The following is a 24,033-nucleotide window of genomic DNA, read 5'->3' as shown; positions in this document are numbered from 1 at the left end:
TCTGTGTGTCCCAATATTGGGTACAAAGCAAAATGGGTTAAGTATGTGTTTGGCAATGAAACCTAAGAAAAATTCTAGGGGTTCATGGTGCATCAGGGACTTAGAATCAAGATCAGATCTGAGTCTTGCATTGAGTGTGAGGTCAGTGTAATATAAACTGATTCAAACAGCAGAGGAGGGCTGGGGGGGCTTCTCTCCACACATGAGATGACCCCCTGTGGCCAGGATTTGGGAGAGAAAATGACTGGGCCTCCTTACTTGGGGGCCCTGGTTGACCCCATCCTGCCTTCTCTTTCTAGGGCCCTGATTGCTGTCGGCAGGCTTTGCTGCGGATTGGCGTCAACATGATGGCACTGCCTGGAGGCCACCACCTGGACTCCATTCCTCTGCCGGGTCAGCGGTAAGTCCCACCGCTGTGTCTCAGGGCCTGGCCTGCCCCATCTGGACTCTGGCAGAGGCCCAGCCCCAGCATCCTAGGGTTTTCAGGTGGCCCCATCTCTCAGTGCACTGTGCTGGGAGGAGGCTTAGGACAAGGTATCTGGGATACTGCAGTCACTCAGCAAATACAAATGGAACTGGGCTCTGAGACACAGAGGAGTCAGCCACATCCTGCCCTAAGGGGCTATTTTAAGATCCAAGCAGACAATGAAGCAAAAGATCAAGTGGGGTGTGCTGCTCACAGAAGGGACCCCAGAGGAAGCTCTGGATTCTGATAGCACCAGGAGGTTGGAGCCACTGAGGGGGCTTGGCCTCTCTGAGCCTCCTGGAAGACATCAGCCTACCATTAGGTGTCTTTCTCTCGAAGCACCAATGGGAGGAGTGGGCACAGAGCTGATCCTTGGGAAACACTTGTTGCCATGAGTTGGGCAGTGTGGTGAGGGGGAGGAAAGAATACACCAAGCACGGGGTGAGGCCTGGATGATGGGCGAAGGAAGACCTAGGGTTCCAGAGCTACCTTCACACAGGTGAAGGGGACGGGGAGGCAGGTGGAGATCTGACTGGCTGGTCCTGGTGGCCCTAGGCAGAAGCAGAGGTGGAGGCACCAGGGCAGCAAATCTCTGATGACAGCTATCCCAGTTTGCCTGGTACTGTGCTGATTTTGGCACTGACAATCCCATGTCCCTGGAAACTCCTCGGTCCTGGGCAAACTGAGATGGTGGGTCACTCTAACTTAGGTTTGGTCTGTGGAGGAACTTTGCAGTTTGAGGCTCAGAGCTTCCTCTTATCCTTTCAGTTCTTGCTTAGACGTTTTGATGGGACTGTTTTGAGGCAGCAGAATCCAAGCCCTTCCAAGGTTGTTAAATCATTGTTTTTATTGCTTTATATATTGGGTTGGCCAAAAAGTTCATTCAGATTATTCCATCCGATGTTATGGAAAGACCCAAACAAACGTTTTGGCCTACACCTTATTCTGATACCACTACCATCTGATCTCTCTTTTTAACCCCCGCCTGAATTATAGGGGCTTCAACTATGTACAGCATGCATTGCTATATTTTTCTTTCTGTTTTTGAGTATTTTGGGTGTATGTCTTGCTTTTAAAATCAGAAGGATTTATTAAATATTTGCTAAGAGTCTACTGGAGTTGGATTAATCTCTATGACAGTATCGGTCTGCTCCCCCAAAGCCATTATCATAAACAGGTTTAAGAAGATGAACATGCCTGAGGGCTGAGAACACTGTTAGAAATGTAGTTAAGAATTTCCTGTGTGGCCTGACACTGGGAGTAAGGTGTAATATGGAGACCCAAATATTTTTCCCCGTGGACTCTAAGGTAGAGCTCAGAGATGGTGTGATGCAAACCTGTAAGGATACATGCATAGTCTCAGAGATGGGATCTCATGATTTGAGCAGATGTTATCACCTCTGAACACATGACTGACTGGCTTCAACTAATTGTGTGGTTTTATTTGAACTCTTCAACCCCATGGTTTCTTGGCTCCCTCATGTATAAAACAGGGATAATAATAGTATCTAGACATAAGGTTGATGTGTGGATTAAATGAGCTAATAATACATGCAAAACGTCTGCCATCCAGTGAGAGCTATATAAGAAGGGCCCTTGTTTATTGGGTGCCTGCTACATGTTGGAGGCCCTCTGTGGCTCTTCATGTAGGTGATCTTAGGGGGTTCTTCTAGAAATACTTCGCTTGACCCCTTACTATTGGCAAGTCACCTCTTTGAGAATAAGAAGTCATGGGCAGACACTCCCAGCAGCCTAATATTTTATAGTCAGAAAAGAGTAGAAGTGTTCTAGATGCAGAGGAATCCCAGTCTTTCCACCGCCCATCCTGCCCAGGTTGAAAACCGTATACTCAGATGAGTAGCAACATCTGTGGCAACAGGGCTTTGGGACCCCTCTACAGATCTCACAGGGGTTGGAATTGTCAGACCAGAGCCTGTGCTGCAGTTTGGGAAACTGACATCACAGGGCAGTTTAGGACAGTGGTTAGGAATCTTGACCACCCCCCCCCCAAAAAAAAATTGATTCTTGATTCTGCTGCTTATTAGCTATAACCTTGGGCTTCAGTTTATTGATCAATGAAATAGAGATATTTATGCTTACATCATCGGGTTGTGACGAGCCTTTAATATGTATATGTTGTTACTATTCACATATAAACTGAACAACAAATTGTTGCTGTATGCAAATAGCTTTTATGCTTTATTTTTGTGTAGAAGAAAATGTTTGAAAATAAATCCGAAGAGTAAAAAAAGAGATAATATATACAAAGTGCCTGTCTGAAACATAGGAACTGCTCAATCAATATTACCACCTCCTTTAGACAAAGAATAAGACCCTGGAATAGAGAATACGAGCCAAGGTGGATCACATTCTGGAACTCCGTCAGCCCCTGGGAGCCACTGAGCTCTCTCTTCCAACCTCCTCAGAAGTTTTTAAAATAAAAGAAAATTAAATTACATAAAAATGATTTAGGAATCAGATCATTATGCTTTTGGAGTCAGGACAGGCTTTCTAACTGACATTGTACAGCAAATATTGATACCTTGGGAGGAAAATACCAGACTAACATGATTCCACAAACACTGCGACCTGCAAAATTGTTTGTTTAGAATGTCTTCAATCTTCTGATTCTGATCGGGGAGGCAGGCTGCAGAGAGAAGGTGGCACCTCCTTTACTGTCATCACAGTCTCACGTTGCCGGCCAGGCCTACCTGGAACAGTGGGGGAATATAATCCTATTAATCGTCTACCACCCTGTTCATTGTCTGTGTTCTGGAGTGTGTGCCTGGGCCACGTTCACAGCGGGGGCTCATGTGTATTTACAGGATGTCAGAGGGGTTCATTTGTCCAATCTGATGCTTCATTATGAGCAGACAATAGCAGCCGCCTCTTCTTTCCTCTTGTTCCAAGCTGCAGAGGCCTCTCTCATGAGGAATAACACCATGGTTATTGTCTCCAGATAAATAATTAATGCTGGATAATTGACTTCTTTCTGTTGTGTTCCACTGAGACTGAATTTCACTCTGGAGTGCCATTGTTCACATTGTTGTACAAGTTGCATGGGATCATCCCACAGCCCGGGTGAGCTGTCTAGGTTAGACCTTTGGTATTTGAGACCCTTCTGAGTAAATAGCATCAGAAGAGCTTTTCTAGGTATTGGCTCCTGGAAGAGAACAGAAGACAGAGAGCAGAGGTGTCTGAGGCCAGAGGTTGGGATTGTGAATTGAATTGGGTGATAGGAGGGGGTGTGATGGCTATCAACTATGACCATGTCTGAATCTCCTGGGAGGTTTTCATATTTTAAATAATAATAATAACAAAAAATCCTACTGCTGATTCATGTTGTTATATGGCAGAAACCAACACTGTATTGTAAAGCAATTATCCTCCAATTAAAAATAAATTTTAGAAAAGCAATAAAATAAAATAAACAAGCTGAAGAACAGAACCCTATTCTTGAAAACTTTAATGTAGGAACCTGAAGAGGTTTGAAAGTATATAAGCCTCAGGATCAGACTTGGGCTCAAAGCCCAGCTCCGCTTCCTACCAGCTCTGTGACTTTGGCTGCTGCCTAACCTGTCTGAGCACCAGTTTTATCTTCTATAACAGGGTGACCGTGGTCATTGCTTTAAAAGGTCGTCTAAGTGCTGAGGTCTAAGAAGGAAGGTCTCTCTAGGCCTCTGTGTGCCAACCTACATTTTACAAGGCCATCCTGGTAACAGTAAGCCACCCCCCACCCCTAATCTCCCTCCCTCAGCAGTGAAAACCCTTGCAAGCTCAGGTTCAAATACTTCCCCAGAAGTTCATGAATTTTTTGGTGGGAGTGAAGGGGACAGGGGATCAACTCTCTGGGTAGCAAGAGACTGTGGCTGCTGTGTCTCTAGCTGATCTTTGCTTTCTTCTTGGGTCTCTGGGCTCCCATCTCTGCGATTGGCACATCAGTTCTTGCTGTTGGCTCTGGGCAGGGTGGTAGTGGTTTGGGGATTCAGACATGGTGGTCAGGGTGCTGCCACCTGTCTGCCTGCTCCCAGGGTTGTGCCCACTATCATCGTGCCCCCTCTTCTGCAGGAGGCCCAGGCCTTTGATTTAACAGTCTCTATGGAGAGGTTCCTGCAGGGTGGACTGGAGGCCAGTCTGAGGGATGCACACAGGGCCACAACCAGACATGTCTGCCACTCCCCCTCCCTCTTTTCCTCCCTCCCTCCCTCCCTCCCTTCTCTCCTTCCTTTCATTACTTCTCTTACCCACAGATCAAGCTGAGACACTGACATTTTCTCTCTGGTTTCCTGCGCGTGAGGGTGAGAATACTGATGAAAGGACGTCACTAACCCCTGTAACAAAATTGGCTGACTCTCATTCAGCACTTGCTATGAGCTGGTCGCTTTTACACATAGCAATTCACTCAGTCCTCATCACAGCCCTTGTGTATACTTACTACTATCTCTGTTTTGCTAATGAGGGGGCCATAGGTTGGGTTCCCTGGGAAGCAGTCACTGAGATGGGGGTGAGAGTTCAGGATGGTCGTTAGGGAGTGCCTTTGGGATTGACACCTGTGGCAGGAGAGGAAGGAAGCAGGCATGGCCGGCGGGGTGGGAGTGGGTTGGGGGCAGCGTGCAGAACTGTGACGCTGGCTTGATGACGATTCAGCTGACCTCACAGGGACCTTTGGGATCAGAGTTGTTCATTGGCCAGACAGGCCAGGACCTTCATATCCCACCTTCATTCTGTCAGAGTGGGCGACTTTGGGCAGAGCACGACCTCACGTAAGGTAGCTCTGAAAGTCCTGCCAGCTGGGGACAGCAAGTCTTTCCTTTGAGGAGGAACCCAGACGCCACATACAAATCCAAGCCTGATCACTTGAGATAAATTAACCTCATGTCCGTCGCGTGAGAAAACTGAGGCTTGAGGAGCTGAAGTTGCTAACTTGTCCAGGACAGACTGACAAAGAACAGAGCCAGGATACATGTCCTCAGATGGTGCTTGAACCTGAGTGCCAGCCAGTACTCTATTCCAGCTGTCTTTTCCATGATGTTCTTGAGGGCATCACATGAAGAAGTCATTCATTCATTCATTCAGGCTGTCGTTTATTCATTGTTGTTTTTGTTTAGTTGCTGAGTTGTGTCTGACTCTTTGTGACCCCATGGACTGATGCCCACAAGGCTCCTCTGTCCATGTGATTTTCCAGGCAAGAATACTGGAGTAGGTCACCATTTTCTTCTCCAGGGGATCTTCCAACCCAGAGATTGAACCTGTGTCTCCCATGTCCCCTGCATTGGCAAGTGGATTCTTTGCTGCCAAGTCACCAGTGAAGCCCCGTTTATTCATTAGTATTCATTCAGTCTTCCACAAAATTTCTCTACAAGTACGTATTAAGTGCAGATCATGTCTCTGTATGGGGCTGTGTGCTTAAGGACATGATGGTGACTGAATTGGGTGTGGTGCCTTCCCTTGTGGGACTTGTTAATTTATCTCAAGTGATCAGGCTTGGATTTGTAGCAAGTATACAACCTGGGGCTTTTATTTGGGATGTCTCACTGGGAGGAAGAGATGTCTCTCTAGGTTTCCGATGAGTCAGCTGAAGCTTGTGGCAGGCCGGCAGCCTCCTGGGTCACCCCTAGGCTGCTGGCAAGGGCCCGCCCAGCTTCCCTGAGCCAGTGAGGCTGTCGCGGGCCAGCCTGTCTCCAAGTAGATAATGGCTTGCATGTGTACGCCCTTGCTCTGAGGCTGGTTTTCTGCTGCCGGCTGCTTTCTGTGCCCGCGGTGAAATGTGCAGACTGTAATTGTCAATGGGATAATTGGATATTTTCCTGTTGTTTAAACCTAAAGGAAGGCTAGAATCAAATTCCCTTCCGTCTCCCATCTCCCAAGAGAAATCCACAGAAACATAGGGTGTGACCTTGTAAAGACATAGGAATAATGATTCCATTTTTAAGAGGGGAGGTTGGATTTAAATTCCCTTATAGTGCCGGGAACTGGGATCATAGAGGCATCGAATGTTGTTGCTGGAAGTTTTATTATGAGATGGGGAAATTGAAACCCAGAGAGGGGAATGGAGCTGCTATAATACTCTCAGGCCCCCTTCCACTCTCTGTGGAGTCCTGCCTTCCCAGAGCTGTGTTTCTTAAGTTTATTATCCCAGCTAGCCTCCAGTGATTTCTAGCAGCCCTGTGTCCTAGCTCCAGTGGAATCCTCTTGTTAGCAGTGATCTGTAATAGATTTCAGTTTCATTCATTCACTCGTTCATTTGAATGAAATTTACTTTAGGCTAAGAACTTACTTTGGGCCAGGCCGTGAGTAGAACTATAATGAGTTATGTAAATATCATCCTTCTGACTCAATAAATATCCTGAGGGTCAGTCATTTCTGATTCATATTTGTGCTTCTGTGGTTAAAATGCACACAAAAGAAGCTAAAAAACTGGTTGTTGAATGAATAAATGTTTAATAAATGACGAGTGACTAACCACTGAGGCGTCTCAGGTGACTGTGAGAAATTTAATTCCTTAGCTTGAAGTTTGTTCCTTTCTCCAAGCAAGCTGTTTTCATTCTTTATGGTAGAAAACTGCCACATGGAGGGAAAGGATAAGCTAGAGTTTTACCTTGATTAATTTAAATACTGTTTCTGAGTGGCAGCCAAAGATTTAATTGGTTGAAGGAGTCAGACAGTTGGAGAGACTTTTTTTTCCTCCTAAAGGATAGCAATTCAGAAATATTTTTAATCTCTTGGTTTTATGTTCGTTGGAAAAAATGTCTGTGATTTCATCATTTAATGTCTTGCGGGGGAGCACGGTGCAATGGGGAGCAGTGACCAGGGGCCAGAGGCTGGCCGTCCTCGCATCCTGTTTTCCTTCCTCCCTTCCTTCCTTCCCAGCCCTGGTTCTGCACTAACCTGCTCTGTGTCCTCAGACAATCATTTCCCTCTCTGAGCTTTGTTTTCTTCATCTGAGGATGAGGAGGTAGGCAAACGTTTCCCAGGGACTCTTTCAGTGCTAATGTTCTAGGAGTTGGTGAGTGAGTTTTGGATAGTCTTTTCCCTTTTCTGGACAAAAAGGATCCCACTTGAGGGCCTCAGGGCTGTGAAAGAATCTCATTGACCAAAACAAACAAGGTCTTACTCCTTTCAGTGAGAAGCATGAAAAAGTTTTGTGTTGGCCTTGTAGCTGGGAAGGAAATTGTAAGACATTTTAGTTTGGGAGCCCCTTCCAGCATCTGAGGGTGTGCCTTGTTCAGGTTTTATGGAAGCCCTGTGGTATAGCCTGGAGAAGTGCTTTATGAGGGGTGGGGATAGAGCACCCGGCTTTGCTGGAATAAAATACAGATAAATCCATGAATCCCAGCATTCCAACACACTTCTTGATTTGAAGTTCTTATTTTTGACTGAGTTCATTCCACTCCTCTGACTACTCTTAGCAACTTGTCATCTTCCCAACATGCGGCTCCATGTCTCCACTGCTTTGCACATGCTGTTTGAAATCCTGTCGCTTTCCAACTCTGCTGTTTCTAGCACACTTGAAGGCATCCTCCTAGCGTTGGCCTGGGACACTTTCTCAGATCCTCTAGCTTGAGCTGAACTTCTCTGTGCGCCCCAAATTCCTTCTGGTTACTTAAAAATGCCACATGGAACATACTGAACTATAATTGCTTATTTAAAATCATTCATTTATTCATTCAGCAAATGTTTGTCGAGTGCTTATGACATGCCAGGTGCTGTGCTAAGTCTGAGGATTATGTCACACTCTAATGGAAGTTCCTGCCCTGTTGGAGATCACATCCTCACTATCTCTCCTATATAATCCCAACACCTAGCTTGGCCCACTGGGATGCTCAGTAAAATTTGGGGGTCATTACCAGTGTTCTTGGCATGGAAAAGTATTCTTTTACAGAAAACTCTCCGCTTCACATTAGCAAGTAGAATAGAATAAGGCAGAGAGATCGAAATTCCAGACTTAGAAGAAATAATTGAAGTTTCATTCTGAGTGAAAAGAATTTAAAAGGAGCCAATAAGAACGTAGACAGAGATTTTCATAAACTATTGACCCCCAGTGTTTTGGGGGATCCTGGATGCCAGACCTACAGGATTATCTGGCAATGAGACATTGATATCAGAAGCTAGGGGCCAGGGCATGGGTCTGCTGGACTGCGGAAAGCTGTTCCCTTTGGCATCTGAATGGTCTGGCACAGTTCCCTTCCCCCAGTGATGGGCTTTGAAGAGTGAGGCAGGATGCCCGAGGGGCAGGAGCAGAGGCAGAACGAGGATGGGAAAGAGTCCTCAGAAGGGCACTCCTACTTTGCCCCGTCTCCCTGGCTTCCCACCCTGGCAGTTCTTCTGGGGCAAACTTGTCAGACATCTGTGATGATGCGGCCAGTGGGCCAGTCCTGAATTTAAACAACACACACCCCATTCTCTCTCAGAAGGAAATAAGGCAGGAGTTTGAGAAATGACTGGGCATACTGTAGTCTTTAAATGATCACAAGCTTTAAAAAGACTTATATATGGTAGCGATGAGCCTCTTTGCAGGGCAGGAAGAGAGGCACAGACATGGAGAAAAGACTTGTGGACACAGAGGGGAAAGGGAGGAGGGGACGACTTGAGAGAATACAGTTTACATGCATATAGTACCATGTGTAGAACAGTGGGAAGCTTCTGTATAACACGTGGAGCTCAGCTCAGTGATGATCTAGAAGGATGGAATGGGGGTGGGGGTTGGAGGGAGACTCTAGAGGGAGAGGATATGTGTACACATGCAAGGGAGTGGAAGTGGTGGTCTCTCAGTTATGTCTGACTCTTTGCCACCACATGGACTGTAGTCTGCCAGGCTACTCTGTCCATGGGATTCTCCAGGCAAGAATACTGGAATATGTTGCTGTTCCCTTCTCCAGGGGATCTTCCCAACCCAGGGATCAAACCCAGGTCTCCTGCATTGCAGGCAGATTCTTAAACACTATTGCCACCTGGGAAGCCCATACATATATTTATGAAAAAAAGGCATTGATAGTCATATAAGAAGAGTTTAGCGTGGGAGAAAGAGCCCCAGCTATGGATTTGAGGGTGTGAATATCAGTTAAATTGCTGAAGACTGTTAAAAAAATAAACATACTATTTAGGTAAGAGCAAAGCTCTACATAAATTCTTGTTTCCACTTATCCACCTTGAGATCTTGGCCAAGTTACTTCAACTCCTAAATCTGTTATGTGACCTTCATGGGATTGGTTTTGTTTGTTTGTTTTAATTTTTACCCAAGTGTAGATGCTTTATAATGGTGTGTTAGTTTCTACTGTACAGCAAATTGAATCAGCTGTATATATAGATATATCCCCTCTTTTTTTGTGATATCCTTCCCATTTAGATCACCACAGAACATTGAGTAGAATTCCCTCTGCTCTATAGGTTCTCATTAATTATCTATTTTATACATAGTAGTCTGTGTATGTCTATTTTGAGGGTAAAGTAAATCATTAAGATTGGACCAAGCATTTAGCACAGTGTCCAGAGTGTGTCCTCAATCCTAACTTCATTATGATTATTAACAGTGAGGTCTTAGGCAAGTTAAGTAATGCTTCTAAGCCTCAGTTTTTACCTCTGTATAATGGGTGGGTAATCACCAACCATTAAACCCCTGTGTGGGCTGAAGGAGAGAGTTGTTGGTTCCCAGAAGGTGTCCTATTGTTGGTAATTCTTCCTGCTTACTGTGTGGGTAGTTAATTACTTCTGATTTTAGATGCATCTTAGGAAGCCCATTGTTTCATTCTGTAATTCTTTGGTACATGACTATGCTACTTCCTTCCCCTACTCCAACTCCACCCTGGATAAATTCCAACTTAAAAAAAAATCTATCTGACCAGTAGCCTGGTATGTGGAGATAACTGTGGTTACATCTGGCTTTGGGTTTTGGAATCTGCCAGACTCCAGAAAACCCAGATTTGGGGGCTCAGTCACCTCCTTCCAGATGTCCAGGAAGGCCACCATCCAGGAGCAAGGAGCAGGGCGACTGGGGGAGTAGGCAGCTCTTGGGGACTCTGCTGGGAACTGCACAGGGCTCCTGTGAGCCTGGCTCACTGTTGGGATGCCCGCCTGCTCCCCGGGCACAGGGGCATCTTCCCAGCATCAGATTCCAGCTCACCACGGAGACAGAGGAACTCCAACCTCAGTCTTGGCCCCTGGCCCCTCCAGCTCCTGGCTGTGGCGGTTTCCACCATGAAGGGTATGTGACTCATTGCCAGTCCATCTGCTTTGACCTTGGTTTTCATTTCCTCCCTTTGTATGAGAAGCCAGATCATCTGTACTAGGAATGGGAAGATTTCATGTCCAGGTTCACAGCTGAGGATGGTTCAACCACTGGGAGTTGTGGGGTGTGGGGACAGCAGACAGTCCCCACTGCACAGCAAGAGCTGCCCTGTTCAACCAGACTTTTTATCTTGGGGAGTCAATCGGCAAATACAGTAGGAAAGGTGGCGCCCTGGGAACCGGAGAGCTAATGACACAGAATCTGACGAGCTCTGCAATTATGGGATGCTGAGTCCAAACCCTAAGGAGCCACAGTCCCCGGACTCCAAAATTGAGAAGAACATCTCATTATGTGGCGGCACAGTGACCGCGGCTGGGAGTGGACCAGCTTGTGGCGGGGCCGTTCCGGGTTCTCCAGGCCTGCTCTCCTCCCTGGGAAGGCGTGGGGCCTCTTCGACAGACCCCTCTGTAAGGCCTCGCACCCACTTCTGCTGTGACCTTGTGTATCCTACTCATCATCATACCTCACCCTGAAACCAAGCAAGATGAAAACTGACTCCTCCTCTGGATGGGTTTCCCGTCTCAGCCAGGGCTGCACCGGGCACCTAGACCAGGCCCCAGGAGCCAGCCTTGCTCCTTCCCCTCCTTCACCCTCGCATCCTCTCGCCTCGCCCAACCACCCACTTCTTCCTGTCGCGTGCCACGTCTTTGTGCAGCCTGCTGTCCTCTCTCTGCTGTACAACCTTCGCCTCCTGGCAGGTCACCTGCTGGCAGGTCACCTCCTGTACAACATTCAGTCCACTCCAGTCCCTTCTCTACTGAGTCTCTGCACAGTTATGTCACTGCCCTGCTCTGATATGTTTTGAGTGGCTCCAAATTGCCCTCAGGATTAAATCCAAATCCAAATCCCTAATCATGGTATTCAAGGTCTTTAATCAACTGGTCCTCCATCCTTAGGCCCCTTCATCAGCCCCTGACTTGAGTCTAGTGAAACTTCTAGTTGTATTACTATTTCTGTGTCCCCAGGCACTTTTGCATTTATGTGGAAGCCCTTTGGCCCTTGTCATCCTGGCCAACTCCTCTCCTCTAAGAACCAGGGCAAATGTCATTTCCTTTGTGTACATATTCCCAGGCGAAGTCAGGCCCTCTGTCTCCTGTGATCCCAGACTCTCCTGCTCACAGCTTCTTACTCGCAGTGTGGTGTTTAGTTGATATGAGGAAAAGGCCTGTGCTCTAGAGCATGGGTCTGAGTCTTGGCTTCACTGCTTACTGCCATGTGACCTCTCCCAGCAGAAGTCTCTTTGTCTGTAAATGAGATTAATAACAGTCTTCTCTCCCAGGGCTGTGGGGAGGATTAAGGAGACAATATATTGAGAGAGCTTAGAACACTGCCTGGCTCATTGCTGGAACTCAATACATGAGCTACTGTTATAATTATGACCAGATTGGATTCTTAGTGCCTTCTTCCCTGTTTGGGATCTTGCCTGAGCTGTGTGAGCACTGGGATTTTCTTCTTTTCAGCTGTGTCCTCAGCTTCTATAACAGGCTGGTGATGAGAATGCACACAGATGACACCAGGGCACTAGGGTTCCCAGCCTGGCCCCAGCACGTGCTGCAGGACCTGGTGGGACAGGCAGCCTCTCCTGACCTCTGCACCTGGGGTCCTTTTGAAGCTAAAGCCTAAGGATGCCTGGAGTCTGCCCAAAACCAGGGACAGAGGACTCTTGGTCACAGCCTAAGGCTGGAGCTGATGTGAGAGTGTGGTGGAAGAAGGGGGTCAAGGTGCTGGGGGCTGGAGTCCACAAGTGATGGTATAGATCTGCTCTTGGAAGCCCTCTAGTGGTGACTTCTGGACTCTCACCTCCCTTTCCCGGAACCCCATGGAGGTACCAGGATGGCAGCTGTGATGCAGGATCTGTGAATTCTCCTAAATGTTTCACTTTGGCAAATGAAAATACTCTCCTTAAAGTGAAGAGGAGAATACAGTGGGAAAGATAAAGCTAAAACAGTCTTTAGTCTATACTTCAGGTCCTGTGTTAACAGCCATGAAACTTGAGGCCAAGCAAGGACTCCGCCTGGGGATGTGAGAAGGCGTTTATATCTTTACCTGACAGGCCTGAACATGCCACCTGCACAGAGCATGGCCTTCACAATGCAGGTTAGAGTGGCATTTAAGAACAGACAGGGTCTAGAGTCTGATGGGCTGGTTTCTGAGCCAAACTTTGCCACTTACAATCTGAGTGATATCTGATAGTTCATGTAACCTCTCCAAGCTTCAGTTTCCTCATTTGTAAAAATAAGATAATTATGGTGCCCTGCCCTCAGGGTCACAGTGAGATCTGCACAAAGCCATCCCCATGGTAGTTTGGCCCAGGGCCCAGTCTCAATAAATGTTAGCAGTAATGGTTATGGAGCTTATCACAATAACCCCATGAGACGGTACAGCAGTGCAGGTCATTGTTATCCCCATTTGATAGATTTTTAAACTTAATTCAGTTCCATAAATATATGCACTGAACATTTTCACTATATCAGGTCCAGTGCGAGGGGAAGGGTGAAGGGCAGGCATGACAAACGGAAGTCCTGCCCTGCTATGGACTAGTGCAGGGGTCTCCTACCCCTGGGCAATAGACAAATGCCAGTCAGAGGCCTGTCACATGGGTTTCACAGCAGGATGTGAGCTACAGGTGAGCAAGTGAAGCTTCATCTCTATTTACAATTGCTCCCTATCACTTGCATTACCACCTGAGCTCCTTCTCCTGTCAGATCAGTGGAGGCATCAGACTCTCGTTGGAGCGGGAACCCTACTGTGCTTGAGTCATCCTGAAACCATCCACCCCTCACCCCCAGTCCATGTAAAAATTATCTTCCATGAAACTGGTCCCTGGTACCAGAAAGATTAGAGACCTCTGGGCTAGTGGATAAACAAGATAGTTGAATAATTGAGACCTGTGTCATGATGGGGGAAAGACAGGGTGCTCCAGACACACAGGACCCACGGGAGGTAAGCTCACCTAGGAGTCAGAGACACTTGCCCCAAGAGAGATATTTGGGACAAGATTTCAAGGATGTGTGGGCACCAGCAAGGTGCAGAGGAGACAGGGGGAGAGGGATCAACAGCTGCAAAGGCTGGGAGGCTGGAAGTCTCAGGAGAGGCACTGAAAGAACTTGGTGAGGCTGAGACAATGGTTGGGGAATGAGGGAGAGAGCAGGTCAGGGAACTGAGGCTCAGAGAGGGCAAGGGTCACATGCAAGGCCACACAGCTGTTAAGCGGTGGAGTGGGATGAGGACACGTGATGGGGCCTCATCACGTATTCTTGCTGTGAGTAGCATCATGCCAGTTCTTACATGTGTACTGACAATGTGCACACATACATGTATCCTTTTAAGAGGTTCAAAAATTAGTTGTTCCTGAGTTAAAGAAAGACCAGGGATTATTAGTAGCATCTTTCTCTGGGGGCTTCCCTGGTGGCTCAGATAGTCAAGAATCTGCATGCAGCCTAGGAGACCCCAGGTTCGATCCCTGGGTTGGGAAGATCCCCTGGAGTAGGAAATGGCAACCCACTCCAGTATTCTTGCCTGGAGAATACTATGGTCAGAGGAGCCTGGCAGCCTACAGTTCATGGGGTCACAAAGAGTCAGATATGACTGCAGGACTAACAATAGTTTCATTCTCTGAGGGCATCTAAAATGCCAGGGTTTCATAAAGTTAACAAGATGGGCTTGCAATCATCAGAGAGGAGGCAGCTGTGAAATGTACACATGAACTTGGCTCCCTGGACTGGAAATAGTCACCTGGAGCCAAATTCCTGCTCTTTGGCTTTCCGAAAGAGAAAACAGCAGTGCACTCATAGGTGCTGGACAGACTAGAGGGGTGAGCCTCAGTTTTCCTCCCCTGCAAAAGTGGGGATGATAAAATAGCATCCTAAAACTATAAGACAGGCTTCCCTGGTGGCACAGCAGTGAAAAATCTGCCTGCTAATGCAGGAGACATGGGTTTGATCTCTGGGGCAGGAAGTCCCCCCAGAGAAAGAAATGGCAACTCACGGCAATATTCTTGCCTGGGAAATCCCATGGACAGAGGAACTGGCCAGCTATAGTCCATGGGGTTGCAAAAGAATCGGACACTACTGAGACTAAACAAGGACAACAACTGCAAGACAGATACTGTACATGCCAGCACTTGATATGTGCCTGGACTGCAGAGGTACTCAAAAAATATTTCCTTTATAGCATTCTTGGAACAAGGCCAGATTTTTTAAAAATTGACTTAATGTATCCAAATCTCTTTCCTACCTTTAAGTCCTTCTGTAGATCAGTGGAAGCCACAACCTGGAGAAACAGATGGGACAAAGTGACTGTCATGCCATTATCCATGTCCCCTTCACAAATTACTCCCTGGTATTAGCTTCAAGGTATATTGGTGGGCCATTACTCCTGTGAATATCTGAAAAGTAGGATCAACTCTCTAACACTGTTATACTGGACAGTTCAATTAACAGAAAGCCTTACGGAACACATATGTCAAAATGGGTAGGATGAATAATGAAAATGAGGACATCGCTACCCTTAAAATGTGAACTAGGAGCGGTCAGGGATGGAGAGGTAGAGAATTGTCTGCCCCTTTCACAAAAGCCTCAATGCACAGAAAGGCCTGTGCTGCTGCAGCTCTGCGTCGGTCAGAAGCAGGGCGATGAAGATGCTGGAAGATTTGAACAAGATCAGGGAGCAGCATTTCCTTGGTCTCAGCTGGCTGGGCTTCACTGGTTCACCAGTGCCCTACTAAAGAGGTACTGGAAGTGAATCTCCTAACCATACTGTAAATTATTTATAGTTTGTTACATAAATAATTATGCTTAAATTAACTGTTTAGTAAACAATTTTTAGTTTACTGCATAGCAGAGGTTGTCATTCTAAATTAATCTATGTGTTGTTTCTATAAAACCCTTTGTGAGAAACTCTTCCGAGCTGGGTTGTAGAATGGCGTGGGGGCCGGGTGGACCCAGCTGATATCTGATGACAAGATTCCTCGGATGTCTCAGGAGGAATTCTCATGTTTACTCAGAGTGAAATCCCAGAGTGCCTGCAGTGGCGTCCAGGGGCCTCCAGGATCTAGCCTGAGTCCCTTCTCACCTCTTACTGATCTTTCCCTTGTTCACTCCATTCTAGCCATATTTATTTCTGTACTGTTTCTCAAACACCCAGGCCTACTCCAGTGGAGGGTCTTTGTACCATCTGTTCCCTCTGCCTGGAATGCCCAGTACCTGTATTTAACCATGGTTGGTTTTCTCTGACGCACTTACTCAAATCCTACCTTCTCAATGGGTCCTACCCTGATCCTTTATTTTAAGTGGCATTACCTTTCTGCTTCCCACATGAACAATCTCATCCCCACTTACTCTTGCATCTTTTGAAAAGAAATTATCTGCTTTTAATGCACTGCGTGTGTCCTTAGTTGTGTTTGACCCTTTGTGACTCCGTGGACTGTAGCCTGCCAGGTTCCTCTGTCCATGGGATTTTCCAGGCAAGACTACTGGAGTGGGTTGCCGTTTCCTCCCCCAGGGGATCTTCCAGACCTAGGAATCGGAGCTGCACCTCCTGCAATGGCTCTGCACTTTTAAATTTATTACAGTTTATTGCTATTGTCTCTTTTCCCTGCTAGAAAGTGCCTTCCATGGGACAGGGATGTTTTTTGGCTTTTTCACTCTGTATCCCAAGTGGCTAGAAGAATTCCCAGCGCATTGTAGGCACTAAGGAAATATTTATTGAATAAATATTCAAAGTTGAACATGTGAAGGTATGGAGGCCACACACTCTGCATGGAGGCTGGAAGTGCCCAGAATTTTGGGGACTGAAGTTCGATGGGAGGGAGTCCAGTGAGAAGGATGGGCCTTCTTCAAAAGAAGAGACAGTAGGTCCATCGGATTCAACTAGTCTCAAACTGAACCCACCTTCCTGTCTTCTGACCTGGTTTTGCCTGTCCATTCATCTGCTCAAGTCAAAAATCTGGGTCACCTCTTTGACTAGTTCCCATCATTCATCATCTGTATGAATTGGTATCGAAGTCCTATTGATTTTATCTTAATTGTTCTTGAGTGATTGTCTTGCAACACCACTGCTGCCACAGGAATCAGGGCTCCTCCTTATACTTGAACGTCCTTTTGGCTAAATATAAAATCCTTGGTTTCCCTTAGTATTTTGTATATGTTACTTTACTTTTTTTTTTCCTAGTAAAAAGGATTGCTGTAAAAATATTATTATAGCCTAATTTCTGTCCTTTATAAGTAACATGGACTTACCCAGTGGCTCAGCAGTAAAGAATCTGCAGAATAAAGAGCAGAATAATAATAATGACTCTGCAGGAGTCACAGGAGACATGGGTTCACTCCCTGGGGTGGGAAGATCCCCTGGAGGAGGGCATGGCAACCTACTCCAGTGTTCTGGCTTGGAGAATCCCCATGGACAGAGGGGCCTGGTGTGCTACAGTCGATAGGGTCGCAAAGAGTTGGACATGACTGAAGCAATTTAACATGTACACAAGCGTAAGTTAATATGCACTTATTTCTAGATGCACAAAGGATTTTCTTTCCTTTTAAATAAAAGTCCAATCTTACTAGAATATGCTTTGTATGCTTGTTTTCATTTATGTAGTATACTCTGTATCTATAATTTTCTTAAAAATTTAAACTCATTTTTGTAATGGTTACTGAAATAGTAAGTTATAATTTCCTTCTGTTTTGTGAGTACATTCTACTGGCATTTTCTCATTGTTATTATTCTGCTCTTTATTCTATTTCTAAAATAATTATACATGGGATGATACTTCAATAAATTTTTGTTGCTCATTTCTATGTGAAATTAGTTTTTATGAACATTTGGGGGGGGTGCGCTTAGGAAAGCTGTTCTAACTTCATAGAGCTCCATCTTCTTTTGTTTTTGTATAGGGTTCAAAAATATAGTGATCTGCCTTCTAAGGTTCCTAGCTCTGTTCTGCCCTTCACGTTGGACTGAACATCTCCCCTTCTGTCTCTGTTGCCTCTGTCTTGCTCAGTTTTGATCTTACTGCCCAAAGTTTCTTCTTACTGTGGCTCTTTGTTGTAGAAGAATTCCTGTTGGTTCCGTTTCAAGAGTCTAGAGTAGTCGCCTTGCACTCACCTCAGAGAGGCAAATCCCTTCTGATTCCACTTACTACTCCTAAATCGTCACACTGTCCTTTCCAGTAAATACGCAGTGGCTCATCCAAGCTCTTATCCTCTCCAGATGCCTCCTTGTTGCTGCTTACTGCAGGTGGTTCGTCCCCACCTGCTTGCAGTTTGAGTTTTGCAGGAATCCTTTACCGTCTAGTTTTGTTGTAAATATTATCCACGGGGTTTTGGCTCTGTTATCTGGTTGGTCTGCCAGTTTTCATATGGGGAACTGGAGTGACTGAAAAACTACGCGGCCACGACTGTCATCTTTTCAGAATTCTTCCTTATTTCTCTGACTTTTAAGCAACTAAGTTCTGATAATACAGCTGCTTTAATTCAAATCACTCCAGAAATAATGAGCACACACAGTATTGCCTATCAGAAATTATTCTAAGCAAATATTTACATATAGTTGTATACATATGTATGTGGGTGAATATGCATATTCATACATTTTTTTTTCACTTATTAATCAAAAAATGCCTAGGAGTTAGGTACTATCATCACTCCATCTTGCCAGTGAGGAAGAGGAAACTCAAACATAAAGAGACTTTCCCAAAGTTGTCGTTAGCAAGTGGCCGACTAGTATTTAATCCAGGCAGTCTAGCTCCAGGGTTCATACTCAGAGGGGCGTAGTGGTACCCAACAGAAGCCACCTGATGCCTGGAACGCCCACGGTCATGCCAGGCTCTGATGCTGGCACAGTGGCACCTAGAAGACGCAGCAGTAAGAGAAGAAGCAGGGACTGTGATAGTCCGAGACGTCTAATAGAGATCGGAGAGCATGACATCGCCCAGAAGGAAAGGCAGCCGTGCTGGATGGACCTGGCAGGGCCTGGCAGTTAGAATAACACCCCGTGGAAGTCTGCTGAAGGAAGGAAAGATGACAGCATGACCCAATGCTGCCATGTGGTTGACTGAACCTGACTTTTTTTAGTGGGTAGGGAGGAAATATATAAGAGTTGAACTCTAGGGCTGCCTGGAAATACTTGACACTATGGTACATCATGTTGGAATGAGAATGAGGTTGGGCTGTATTTGTTTATGTCTGTTTTTCTCTTGGGCAGTGTAAGGGCAAGGGTTGCCAGCACAAAGCCTGGTATATGATCAACATCTGTAGCGTTTCATTGAATTGACCAGGGATTGTTTTAAATCTTATGAAACTGGTTGAGGCTATTTTATGTTTGTTACAGGTATCATGTGGGGACAGGCACTTCCTATGGGAGCTCAGAGCTCCCTTCAGCCACTTCGCCAAGGCTTAGATATATATCCCCATCCCTCACTGGAAAGCCATTTGCCTGTAAGTTCTGAGAATCCGGATAATGCTTCGTAAGGGTTCAAGCTCCACCCAATCAGAGCATTGCTTCATGGAATATAGGACTGTTTGCACAATGCCTTTTACAAAGGTCTCTCTGATTCTGCTGACATCTGCTTTAAGTATTTCTATTTAAAACACAAAACTTTTTTTATAATGTCTTTTGTAGTATCCAGTTACTTGGTCAAACTCAAATTTTAGCCATAGGTTGATCTACACTTTTTCTGACATCTAAGCCAAAGACAGAGTACACGTTGTCTGAAGTATAGCCCCAGAACAGAGATGGAGTGATGTCATAGATTCCGGTCTATGTTCCCAGTCAGGGCACCCATGCCTATCTTGCATGACATTCTGCAATTTCTGGAAATATTTCTGGCTGGCATAGCAAGGCTCATAATCTGTTTTCCAGGAACGCTTTGGTTTACCTGATTCAAATAAGTATTTATTAATACCTGCTGTGTGCTGGGTACTGGTGATGCTGAGATAAATCAGAAAGTGCCTACTCTTGAGGGGAGTCTCAAAGTCTAGTGAACAAGAGAGACAGGTGGAGAAACTCTTTAGGATGGCCAATGTGCACATAGCCTATGAAATCAGGCAGCCTGCATGGAGTTCTGGCTCTCTTAAGTCTTGTAAGTGTTCTGTACCTCTATGTTCATCTGTAAAGTAAAGGCAATAAGAACATTCACTTAACTGTGAAAATAAAATACTACATGATAATTGTACAGCTATGGGGCACAGTAAGGGTCCAATAAATGTTAGTCATAACTGGTGGATTTTGTCTACTTTGTCTTTCCCCTTGACTTCAGAGCTGCTTTTCACCCAGTTATCTATTTAACTTATTTATTTAATGTGATTATATATTATCCCAATGGGTTAGTTGTAACTTGAGTAACTTGGAAGCAAAGCAAGCTGAGCAAAGTCAGGCTTTGTAGGTATATACATGCCTTTATCATCAACCCATTTTGGCCTCTACCTGCTGGTGGGCCAGAGCCTCTAATGTCCTCCCTTCCCTGGTCAGAGTTGGCCTTGGACCTGAGTGGGATGTGCCTGCTTGTTGGGGCCTGGGAATGAGCCACGGAATGGGGTTAGGAGGAGGCAGGAGGCAAGGATCCATGGGCTTACTATCTGCTCGTTTATTCTTCTCTGTGTGTTTGGTTGCTGCGGGAGAGAAAGAGGAGGTATCTGTTTAAACAATCTCTAGAAACGGAAGTTATTTTAAGCTCATTCTTAAAGAAAACCAGACTCTTCTTGCCCCACAGGCGCCCCTTGTCTGTCCTCATCTCTGAGGCTGTCACCCGGGAAGGCAGCTCCTGGAACTGCGCGGCCAGGAGTGGGTTTGGCCTGAAAGCAGCAATTCCCTCTCTGGGGCCCGTGATCCTGATCTTCCCACTACCCAGAGCTTTAGGCAGAGCCAGTGGCTCACAGTTTCCCTTCATCTTCCTGTTGCCAATAAGCAGTCTCTGAAGTTCTTCCTGGAGAAAATAGCCCCGCTTGTCTTCCTGGGTTGAGGCATCTCATCCTGCTGTCTGCTCTTCACATTTTTTGAAGGGGTGGGCAGAATGTGAAGCAGTGAAGCATAGCAGTGAAGAACAGACTCTGGAACCAGAGAGACTAGGGTTTACTGCTTTTGACCTGGGTGACTTTACTTCTCTGCATCTCAGTTTCCTCATCTGTAAAATGGGGATGATGATAAGACCCAACTCAGACAGTTGTCCTGAGGAGTAAGCCAAATAATTCATGTAAAATACTCAGCACAGCTCTGTGCTCACTAAATTCTTGCCATTATTATAGTTATTAGAGGTGCTAAAGTGTTGCATGTGGGGAAGGGCAGCCAAGAGAATGAGCATTTTTGAGCATCTCCTTTGTGTTATGCAATGTCCTAGGCCTTTCGTGTTCACCATTTAATCTGTCCATCAACTCAGTGTGGCAGGTTCTATTATTATCTCAGTTTTACAGATGAAGAAATTGAAGCTCAGAGAGGTTAAGAAACTGACTAAGAAGGCCAATGTATGTTGTGAGGGTCAAGACACTGGTTGTTGTGGTTGAGGAGTGAGCAGGAAGGGGTGCAAGGGTGACTTCTGGAACGCTGCTAGTGCTCTATTTGTCTGTTTTAGGATACCAGGGTACATTGATTTTATGAAAAGTCATCAAACTTCAGCTTGATATTATTTGTTTGCTTCTAAATATATATGTTGGGAAAGACTGAGGAAGGGAGGAGAAGGAGGCAACAGAGGATTAGCTGATTGGATGGCATCACCAACTGAATGGACATGAGTTTAAGCAAACTCTGGGAGACAGTGAAGAACAGGGACGCCTGGTGTGCCGTAGTCCATAGGGTGGCAGAGTTGGACACGACTGAGCGACTGAACAACAACAACAAATATGTATGTTACTTCAATAAAAATATCAGAAAAGGGGGAAGAAAGCAGCAGCAAGGCCAGCCTGGCTTCAGTCCCTCACACAGATTATGAGCAGCAGGGCCAGCTCTTTCTACCACCGTGTGCAGGCGTGTAAGCCTTGTTGGCCTGGGCCTACAGAAGCTCCTCTTATGCTCAAGGCCTTTACACAATAGGCTGTTCTGTCTGAGGAAACTCTGCTTCAGGCTCTGTTCAGGCCATTAAGGAGGGATCAGGATCTTCCTGAGCCAGTCTGAGGGCCTGGCTGCCAGAGTGAGGCCTCCCTGGGATCGTTAAGTGCAGAAGGCTCAGGTCTAAGAGTCTGGCCTGGGATCCAGCCATTGCCGGGCTCTAGGGCGGGTGATGGGGTCGACTGAAGACAGAGCCAACTAGGCTTGCCCTGTTTCTCCCCACCGAGAGGACAATGAGCCATACACCCTCTCTCCTTCGGCTTCAGCTTTGTAGCCAGGTTCCGTCTTCTGGCCCTCTGGAGCTTGGATGCACTAAGGCTTCCTGCTGTGAAGCTTGGGACACAAAGTCAGAGAGACGTACTGTCTCCGCCTGTGTTTCCGGTTGGGGAAGAAGCACAGGAAGTGAAATTCTTTCTAGAGGGATGGGGTGGAAAATCCTATGGCTTGTCATCTGAATTCCACCTCCCTGCCAAACCTCATCTTTTAAAAAGAAACTTAAAAATTTTTTTGCTTGATAGTTTTGGATTTGCAGAAAGTTGCAAAGATAGTACACAGTTTTTCTATATCCCATATACCCAGTTCCTCTGACTACTGTCTAATACCCACTTGGTCCATTTGTCACGACAAGGAAGCAGCACTGGTCCTTTACCATTAACTAAATTCCAGACTTTATTTGGATTTCACTAGTTTTTCCATGAATGTATTTTTTTTGGTTTCAGGATTCTATCCAGGGTATCCTGTTACATTTAGTCATCACTGCATCGCCTTAGTCTCCTCTTGTCTATGACAATTTCTCGGTCTCCCCTTGCTTTTGGTGACCCTGACTGTTTTGAGGAGTGTCGGTCAGGTCTTTTGTACATGTGTGCTGTGTGTTTAGTTTGTGTGCAAACGCTTAGTTTGGTTTCCTGTTGTTTTTCCCATGATGAGACCGAGTTACGGGTTTCAGGGGAAAATTCACAGAGTTTGAAGTGTCTTTTTCACATCCTATCAGAACTGTGCTGAGCTGTGCTGTGTTTAGTCACCCAGTTGACTCTTTGCCATCTCATAAACTCTAGCCCGCCAGGCTCCACTGTCCATGGAGATTCTCCAGGCAAGAATACTGGAGTGGATTGCCATACACTCCTCCAGGGCATGTCAAGACTACCTGCTATCAATGTGGCTTATCAGCAGTGAGGTTGATCTCTTGGTTAAGGTGGTATTTGCCAGGTTTCTCCATTGCAAAGTTACTTTTTTTCTCCACTTTCTGTTCTCTTTTCTTTGGAACTGAGTCATCAGTCTCAGCCCACACTCAAGTCCGACACCACCCCCATCCGTTTTTAATCTTCAAGTTTCTCTGACACAAGACCAGTAAACACACAAACTCTACTGAGTATTGACTCAGGTAGGGATACACAGACTCTCACCCAGACACCAGCACACAGATGATATAGACAGATGCCAAGATGAGTTCATATCTGCCAACAGGGACACACACAGACACAAATATACAAACACCGGGGAAATCAATAGTTTTGTTATTCCATTTCTCTTACCAGCAGAGTGATAAATCAACTAGGATTTTAATCAGCAAAGCTTCTGAAATCCCACTTTCCTTCTAATTTTTAAAGACCTTAAAGAGCAAGAACTGAGTAATAACCTCCATGCAAGTTGGGGAGGAAGTGGGGAGTGATGAAAATCTTGGTTTGGGGATCTCATCAGACTGAGATGGGTTTCAGGGAAAAAGTGACAGAGGTGAAATGTCTTCATCATATCAGGAGTACATGCTATCAACATGGCTTATCAGAAAGGAGGTTCCCTTGTGGAATGGGCCCAAGTCATTGGCAAGTGGTGGCTTTGTCTCTCTTTTTCTCTCTACCTGGTTCTTCTGCGGCCCTTTCCCACCCAGACCAGAAGTAAGGAGTGTCAGTATCTCCCCCTGAGGACCCCAGAGCTCTTCCATGGGGAGATGAGCCAAGAGCCCACCTTAGCACTGTGGGTTTCCTTTGTGCTGGGTGCTGGTCCCAGCTGCTGTGATTTAGGTAGGAATCTTTCAACTCCACTGGTCTCTGCCCATTGTTTCCTAGCCTGCTGCCCTTGAATAGCTTTTCGGGGCTTTCAGCATAAATGCCCAACCCCTACTCTGGCTTCAAAGCTTCTCAAGCTCAGGGCTATCCCCCTTCTCCAAGCTTTCCCCTCTCTTTGCTCCCTCTCTTCCAGAATGTTTAACTCTAACCCCACTGGCCCACTCATTGTCCTGTTGTCTGTTGCACCCTGG

At 46.0% G+C, this 24,033-nt stretch overlaps 1 protein-coding gene across 1 annotated transcript in view; it reads left to right on the top strand.

Moving 5' to 3' along the window:
• INSC (INSC spindle orientation adaptor protein) overlaps nucleotides 1–24,033 on the top strand; it is a 133,257-nt gene that overhangs the window by 38,991 nt on the left and 70,233 nt on the right. Inside the window, exon 2 of the mRNA XM_052653151.1 lies at nucleotides 300–400. Within this exon, the coding sequence (XP_052509111.1) occupies nucleotides 300–400 (101 nt within the window). The remainder of the gene's footprint in view (nucleotides 1–299; nucleotides 401–24,033) is intronic.

Source organism: Budorcas taxicolor, chromosome 15 (genome assembly GCF_023091745.1).
Source record: "Budorcas taxicolor isolate Tak-1 chromosome 15, Takin1.1, whole genome shotgun sequence".
NCBI lineage: Eukaryota > Metazoa > Chordata > Mammalia > Artiodactyla > Bovidae > Budorcas > Budorcas taxicolor.
Note: the sequence above shows the minus strand (reverse complement) of the source record. Positions and strands in the feature narration are given on the sequence as shown.